The 9009-nt window shown below is 43.2% G+C and overlaps 1 protein-coding gene across 1 annotated transcript; it reads right to left on the reverse strand.

The window, feature by feature from the left end:
* Positions 1–3593: 3593 nt before the first annotated feature.
* On the reverse strand, positions 3594–5119 carry LOC147665613 (uncharacterized). Its single transcript, XM_086949645.1, has one exon. The coding sequence runs from the start codon at positions 4398–4400 to the stop codon at positions 4002–4004; it is 399 nt and encodes a 132-aa protein (XP_086805771.1). The 5' UTR covers positions 4401–5119; the 3' UTR covers positions 3594–4001.
* Between the last annotated feature and the right edge of the window lie 3890 nt (positions 5120–9009).

Here is a 9009-nt window from a genome sequence, read left to right on the forward strand (position 1 = left end):
TTTTATAGTAAAAAATACAAGAATTATTCTAGAATAGATCACCTTTTAGTTGACCAACACCTTCTCAAAGATATTAACTATCTTTCCTTCACGCCTACAGGATTATCAGACCACGCTGTTCTAGAATCGGTAATTGAACTGAATATAACTTCACCAAAACCAAGGTGGACACTGGAGAGATCGGTTCTACTAGATAATCAGATAAAAGTAGAAGTTAAAGATAAAACATCAGAATTCTTTATAATAAATTCAGGATCCTCCTCCTCACAGGTAGTATGGGAAACTTATAAGGCTTACTTGAGGGGTGTTTTAAGTTCTCTAATGTATTATAAGAGAAAGAGTATAAAAATAAAAAGAAGGGAAGATTTGGCAGCAATAACAAGAAAGGATCTCGAATTACAAAATGCAATCTTAACGAACTCCAGGGAAGTACATTTGTTAGAGAAGGAACTTATTGACTTACAGCTTCAGTTAAAAATTTCGGATGAGAGAATTCTTAAAGAAAAATGGGAGTCTAGTAGATTAAAAAATTTTGAGTATGGAGAGAAGTGTGGAGCCCTCCTTGCCTGGAAAGCCAGAGAAGAGAGAACGAGAAATAACATCAAAGCCCTATTGCAAAGACAGACAGGAGATTTGATAGAAACAGACGCAGAGATAAGAGAAGAAGCAAGGTCCTTCATGAGGAGTCTTTACACGGAAGACAAAGATCCTAAGGGGGAGGATTTAGAATCCTGGCTGGTTATAAAACATCTGCCGCAAATGTCCGAATTGGATAAAGCATACTTGGAAAGTGAGATAACAGAAGGGGAAATTCTAGGTCAACTGAAGAAAATGAAAAGATGGAAAGCTGCAGGTTCAGATGGGTTGCCAGTGGAGATCTATTTGGATAATAAAGATCAATTAATAACTCCATTAAGGGAACTCTTCAATCTTTTATTGATTCATGGCTATTCTACACCTCCCTCATGGGGAGAAGCCATTATAACGCTTATACCTAAACCAAATAAGGACCTGAAAAGAATAGAGTCCTACAGACCCATCTCATTACTGAACACAGATATGAAGATTTACTCTGGTATTTTAGCCACTAGACTATCGAAGGTCATAAAATCTATAATTCACCCTGACCAGAGAGGCTTTATCCCAGGGAGACAGTTAAACGAACTAACGTTTCAAGTAATAGGGGCCATAGACTACGCCAACGCTAAAAATCTCCCACTGGCTCTGGTTGCCATAGATGCGGCTAAGGCCTTCGATCAGGTCAATTGGAAGTATCTATGGGCCACAATGGCGGCTTTTGGGTTCCCTCAAATCTTCATGGAGGCGGTTAGATCCTTATACCACAGACCAAAGGCAAAGGTCTTAGTTAACGGAATTTTATCTGAGTGGTTTGATATATCTCGAGGTACCAGGCAGGGTTGTCCTCTGTCTCCCCTTTTGTTTGACGTTTATATGGAGCCCTTTGTTTGTGGGATTAGAGAGGACAATATCATTCAACCATTTCAGCTTGGAAATCTGCCCTTGAAGGTGGCGTTGTACGCAGACGACCTTCTTTTATATACCTCTGATCACTCAGTAGCAATTCCGAGGCTATTTCATCTATCGGAAGAATTTGGGAAATTGTCTGGGTACCAGATTAATAAGGAGAAAACGGAGATTATGGGATGGAATAATAACACACATATATTGGGTGCAAAACAGAATATGAGGTACCTGGGAATTTACTTAACTCAATCATTAAAAGATATTACATCATTCAGTTGGCAAAAGGTGGTTAAAGATATTAATAAAACTTTAACAAGATGGGGGAACTTGCCTTTGAACATTTATGGTCGGGTCAACCTTATTAAAATGACAATTCTTCCAAAATTGACTTTTCTATTTAACTGCATCCCCTTATCATTCTCATTGAAAGACATTAATATTTTACAGGGTAAAATCGGATCCTTTATATGGGCCTGTAAGTCAACAAGAATCGCATGTAAGAAATTGAGGAGGGGTTTAAAAATAGGAGGGCTAGCCCTCCCTGATCTTTTGTCATACTGTCATGCATTTCACTTTAAAAACTTTAGGCTTCTTGCAAATAAGCTAGATGCATCATCACAGGGCCGCCTGTTCCAAGCTTTGTTAACCGACTCACCTTATGACCATGATTACTTTAAATTTAAGTTTGGAGACCAGAATTTTTTTTTAAAAATGTGCCTTAAAATTTTACAGACTGCACTAAAAAATTGGGGGTTCATCAGGAAGACATTTAATATTCCCTATTATCATACACATTCCCCAATATGGGACTCTCCTGGTACACCTCAATGCCTCCAGGATCAACTGTCACAACCCCTGATAACAGCTGGGTTTAAAAAATGGGGGGATCTCTGGGCAGATTCGGGCCTAGTGAGTTGGAATTCGTTAGTACAACTTACAGATAGACAGTTGACTAGGTTCAAATACTATCAACTGTCCGCCTGGTGGTCCAGTCACAATATGCAAAGGGAGGAAGATACAGATATTCTTGATGCAATTGGCAGAGGGGGGAAATGGGTAAAAGAGCTTTCATTTTGGTACAATTTGATGATCAAAGAAGAGGAGAGTAAATTGTACTCGGAGATAATAAAATTATGGGGAAATTGTATATCTGAGCCCCCCGAAGAAGTCAGTAAAGTATGGTTAGATTCCTTTTCTCTCTCACAGAGGCTAATTAAACCAGCCAATTTAAGACGCAACCACCTGTTTACGGCTTATAGAGTCTATTGGACTCCGGCCAAATTGCATAAGATTACACAAAACAACTATTATTGTCCCCGTTGTAACCATAACGGTGCTGATGATATCCATATCTTTCTGGAATGTCCAGTCATTCAAGACTACTGGAAAGCGATAATGGATTTTTTGGGTGATGTACTTTCAATAACCATCATGTGTTCTCGCAGACTTGTCTTCTTTGGTCTATTGAAAGACTATAATATCAAGAGTTTGGATACTGAGTTTATTTTTTACATAATAGCTATCGCAAGGAGACAAATTTGCATGGAGTGGAAGTCAGCATCTCCCCCTAGATTTGCAGTATGCCTGAAGTATATAATGGAAGTGTGTAAAATGGATCAGGTTGGCCGCAGTGAGAACACTGAGAATGTCTGGTCTAAATTGATGGTCTGGATAAATAGGTGAGCGGTCCTGTGATTATGCCAGAGGTTGTGTCGGTCCTGTCCTCCACCAGGCCTAGGGTGCCTAAAATAGGCCTGGAGGAGTAGGATAAGGAAAGCAGCCTACCTCTGGGAAATCTCTGTCTGCTATGATACTGTTTCCATGGCGGACTCGAAAAATAACAGTATAAGAGGCAACAGTGAGACCCATCTAGAGCATACATATTCTGGTGGCATATATGAGGACAAAAAAAAAAAGGAAAGCTGCTGCACTTAATGCAGCCCCCCACAACGTTACTAACATGCTTTGTCGTCCCCCTCTGCCTTCTTGGAGCACCCAAGCTGCACAAATATACTTAAAAACTCCTGCAGGGCATTATAGGGAACTCTTTCAAGGAGCAATAAATAATAAATGTGTGGCTTATGCCATATTTTTAAATTATTTTTATTTATGGTGTTCTGTGCAGCTCCACTCCCCAAGCCTTTATAGGCCCCGGGGACCCCACCCCAGGGCTGTACTCATTTATTTAGGGAAGGGGCTCCTACCTCTGCTGGACCCCAACCCCGGGAGGTTTTCTATTATAGCTTCTGAAGATTCACTAAACTACTTCCACATTCATTGCAATGGTATGGTTTTGCCCCAGTGTGTGTTTGTCTTTGTAGGTCTGGTATTTGACTAACGCTCTTCACACATTCACTGAACTGAATATTTTCCCCTGTGTATGTTCATTGATGTCTTTGTAGGCCTTATAAGTCACTTGAATGGTTTTTCCCCTGTGTGTGTTCGCTGATGATTCCTTAATGTTGTGGAATCACTAAAAATACTTCCACATTCATTGCAATTGTATGGTTTTCCCCCTAATGTTTTAGCTGATGTCTTTGTAGCTGTGATAACTGTCTAAAGCACATTGCACATTCAGCACAATGGTATGGCTTTTCCCCTGTGTGTGTTCGCTGACGACTTTGTAGGTTTGATGACTGACAAAAGCACTTTTCACATTTGCTACACTTGAATGGTTTTTCTCCTGTGTGTGTTCGCTGGTGTATTTGTAATTCTAATAAGCTACTAAAGCTCTTTACACATTCACTGCACTTGAATGGTTTTTCTCTTGTGTGCGTTCGCTGATGAAGCTTTAGTAGCGATGACAAACTAAAGCGCTCATTACATCTGTCTGATTCTTCTTTTTTGGTTAGTGTCTGTGGGTCGGGGATATATTTGTCTACATCCCATGACTGCATTTCCTGATGGGCCAACATGGTTGATAATGCACTTGTGTTATTCTTAAACCCTGTATGTTTGTGGTATTTTGCACGTTTGATTTCTGATTTAACAATAACTTGCAATAGCCATTAAATATTTGCCACACTCATAATATATATAAGGTTCCTTTGAAGGTGATTGTGCCTTCAGATTGAATGATGGTTTTGCATGCTTGTGGGTAAAGATTAATCTTCCTTCTGGTCGGTACAAATTGGGACAGTCTGCTGTGTTGTAGATAGCAGAACTCCTCTTTCCTTTACCCTTTGGTTGTTTGTCTCCACTCCGTTGTGCTTTCACTGGTTGCTGCAGTTTGGCCAGAAAGAGTTTACAATACACTCAGAGCACTGACTGATGGTTCCTTATCACTTTAGAAAGCAGAGCACTGCTGTAACCACATCATACCATTCCCATGATCACAGCTGGTGTTGGACGCCTGTTGACACTTGAGGCGGTTTGTGAATGTTGTTGCCTTTATTTTCTAGAGTTAATTTATCAGTCTTGTGGTGTGGAGGTGCACAGGTCAGACTCTTGCATCCACTGAACTGCCCTTGACTGCTTCATCCAGGATCCAGGATCTGTCAGTTTAGGTGCAGGTTCCTCTATTGCAGACTGCACTGATATTTTCCTGAATACCGGCGCTCATTGTTGGGGACTGATTTTTGTAGATTTGAAATTTTATCTTCATTTTTTATAATAATTTCATGCATTCAAGGCTTGCTTTCTGTAGGATGTAAAGAGATTCACAATTATTAAATGGAAATATAATGGAATGTGAATAAACACTATTTAACAGGTTGTAAATTACATCTATTCTTTACCATCTTTGAAATTTAGCAAGGAGTATTCCACCTTACACTGAAATTTAACTAAAGGTTCTGTTGATCATGTCACTTCTCATTAACGTCAAAGAAAGGAGGTGATTTACCAGTGTTCACAGAGTAGTGCAGTGAAGAAAGGGCGCACATGGAGCACCCACATGCTACAGATTTCGTTTTAAGTAGATGCACATGGACAAGATTTCAATTACACAAGAACTGATTGTGAAAAAAGAGGGATCAGGGTGGGCTGCTGTTAATTCAGTAACTCTTCAGGAAGTGTATAACAAAGGTAACTCTTCAGGAAGTGTATAACAAAGGTAACTCTTCAGGAAGTATATATTACAAGCAACTCCACTCACACACTTCTCAATGCTTTCCTGTTCACACTGGATCCGCTCAAATGCCAACTCCTCTCATTACCTCGCTGTTCATTAAGTCACCTTTGACTCTTTTAACAGTTTCCCTTGTTCAAGCACTTCTGATTTCTCCTAACCTGGAAGATTGGAGTGCTATTGTGAGTTGAGGTGGGTTTCCTATCACCATAACATCTGTCCTTTTCCCTAAAACTAGTACAGCTTACAGTGCCCAGTTCAGGTCCTGAAAGACAACTTACAAAAGTCTTTTTTTCTTCCTAAAGTAGATAAAGTTCTGTAAGATGCAGCTCCTTCCGGGGTTTTTTTGTAAAGCAGAACGAGGGGTTCACTGTAAGGCCCATCATTTACATTATATGCTCAGATTAGGCAAACAAACATTGATTCAGATAATTTAATATTCAATGATATCCGTCCTTTAGTCCTTATAGAGGATCCATCACAACCAGTAATTTACCTGACATATCCCGCATCAGATGTCTGCATATTAATCTATTTTCCCCTTTTTCTACCTTTACATGGTATCTGGCATAATGTTGTCCGTTTGGGGCCCAGAAAGCCACTTTGTGACTTGATGGGTGTTAGACCTGTCTGCCTCTGGGAGTGTCCTACCAATTATTATTTATTTTTGTCCCCCTTGGCTTCCTAGTGTTTCCTTCTTTTTTTTGGGTCTACCAGGATTCTTTTTCAATGTTGACAGGGGGCTGGGTGTTCCTTGGCTATGATGTTTTTCTTTTCTTACCTCTGAGGCCTAGTCAGCCTCTTGAAAATCTAGGGCAACCTAAAATGGTACCCAGTAACTGCCACAACTGTCACCGCGTGAGGTCACCCCATTGGACTTCATGGGGAAAGTTCTGGAACCTCCTAGTAGGTTCTGATGGTCAGAGGCTAGCTTATAAAAGGCCGGTGACAGAGCGGCCATTTTGTGTAACAACAGTAGTGACCAGTGAGGAGGGAGGCAACTACAGGAGGAGGGCTGTGCACTGGTGGGGACAAGATCGACCCGTGGGCCGGCTGTAAACCTGCTTGGATGTGACCACTCTTGAGCTGACCAAACCCCACTGAGGCAGAGATCCATTTGTGCACCAGAAATCTACTTTAGCACCTTAAAAGCACTGAAAAACCTAACGGTGTGAAACCAGAGAGCAGCGGGGGGTTCGCACACCTCAGGAACCCCCCCGACCAAAAGTGAACTCGTTCTACCCCATTGGTGGCGCGCTGCAGGAGAAAGGACCAAGCGAACTGTGAGCGCAGCCTGGTGAGACCAACTCACTGTGGGAAGAGCGGCGGAGACTGCGGCGTCTAACCTGACAGAAGTTGGCCATCGCACTTTGTCATCCCTGAAGCGGCATTGATGAAGCCGAGGCCCAGCTGTTCCGCGTGACGTCGTGAGAGGAGGCGGACCAGCGTTGGAGGAGGCTGGGTGAGAGGAGGAGCGTCCGTCCGGAGGTATCGTCAGCGACAGGGAAGAAGGTGGGCCCACGTCAGAAGAGGCCGGGCGAAGGCGGGACTTCCTGTGGTGATCCCCGCGTCTGAGGTGAGAGCAGCGGGCGCTGAGCCGCGCCTCCTCAGCATCGAGGGAGAAGACAGCTGATCCGAGCGAGCCGGCGACGGGGAGCCCAGACCACTCCCATCCGCTTCCCCGGTGCAGCAGCAGATCGAGACTTCAGCAGAGTTAAAGTAAGCTGGGTCTTGTGCGGGCAGAGGGCGGAGGCAGCACCAAGGGAAGCCAAACTTTGGAGGGTGTCAGGCGTGTCCGGAGCTCATTTTCCAGACCATTGATGACTTTAAAGTGCCTCATGACATACGAATAAACAACCTTCACAATGGAACTGAGTAACTATTGAACTGCCAAATAAACGGAAGGGAAAGCTAAACGTGGGGAGTAGCGAACCACAATTAGTGAACAGTTCAGTAGAGGCAAGAGAGAACCAGGCTGTAGTGGAAGTTCAGGGTGGCATGGAGAAGAGAACAAACCAGGCATTAGCGTGATACTAGAGCTGTCCAAATCTTACTCTAGAAGCAGGGGAATTTAAGTAGGGTTAAAGGAAGTGAATTTCTAACCTACTTATTCTTTTCTAGTGGTGCAGCTGTGAAAAGTACTGTCAGAGTTAATGATCTTTAAGCCTGTGTGTCCCTGCACGCCTGGGGTAATGTATTGATCAACTATCTTGAAGGAAGCATCAAATTGAATAACCCTTTTGCATTAAATATTGTTCAACTTTCATTAGGCAGGGGGAAAGTCAAGTTACCTTGTATTGTGACAGGGAAATGTTCGAGATGGTGTTGTAAGAATATGAAATGTGATTATACTGTACCAAATTGTAAGGGGTTGTACTTATGTGAAGCAATTATTCAGAACCACAAAGAAAACAGATGCAATTTTTATAAAGTACGAACCGTATTTTTCTAAGAACTGGTGTGGAGTCTTTATTTTAGTGTTGAGTCACTGAGTTACTTGGAGTGGTTGTTAAGCATTATACGCCAGCCTTGGGGGTTTAGCGACTCCCCGCTCTGTGCCAGGCTACCCTATGTAGTCTAGGTTTCCTAGGTCTAACATAATTGGTGTTCAGCGGCGGGATCCGGGTTTGTGCTTGCAACCACTTATTAGTAATGGAGTGCTTACCACGGGCCTACACCTGGAGTTTTCTCCAAGCGGACTCCCTGATTAGAATTTAGCTTTTTCCAAATTCCTTCCTGGTGGTGGGTGGAGGTGATCCTTGTGTACTGTCCTTACCTACTTCGGAGTGGCTATCCACAACCCCACTGTTAAGATGGAGTTCAATTATGAGGGGGTGGAGACCTATACTGTGGCGCAACTCAAGGACTTCTGTCAGGAGAGGGGGGTGTTCTACAGACTAGGGGCCAAGAAAGAGGAGCTCCAAACTAGTCTGAGGGCATGGGTGGAGGCGCACCCGGAGGGAACGGTTGAGGAGGACGAGTCAGAGAAGAACACTGTCATCGAGGTAGATGGTGTGAGCCCACTGGGGGTGGGGGATATGTCAATTAGGGGGGATATGTCAATTAGCCCCAAAGTAACCTCCCGAGAGGGTAGCAGTGTCTCTTCTCGAGGATTAACCGAAACTGAACTGGCTGACCGGAGGGAGGAGAGACAGTTAAAGTGGGAGTTAGCTAGGTTGGAGATGGAGAGGGAGAACAGGAGGTTAGCTCATGAACTAACTCTTAGGGAGCTGGAACTCAAGGCCCAGCACATAGGGACTCCCAATCCAATCAAAGGTGGCAGCGAAAACAAAGAGAACACCAGAGAACCCAGACCCTACTTACCCAAGGATGTCATTGCTAGCTACACCCCAGGTGATGATATTGCCAAATGGCTAGCCGCCTATGAGGTCTCCTTAAGGGCCCATGGGATCTTGAAAACCCACTGGGGGGGTGGGCTGTATAAGTACATGCCA

Source organism: Lissotriton vulgaris, unplaced genomic scaffold, assembly GCF_964263255.1.
Source record: "Lissotriton vulgaris unplaced genomic scaffold, aLisVul1.2 SCAFFOLD_732, whole genome shotgun sequence".
Taxonomy (NCBI): Eukaryota; Metazoa; Chordata; class Amphibia; order Caudata; family Salamandridae; genus Lissotriton; species Lissotriton vulgaris.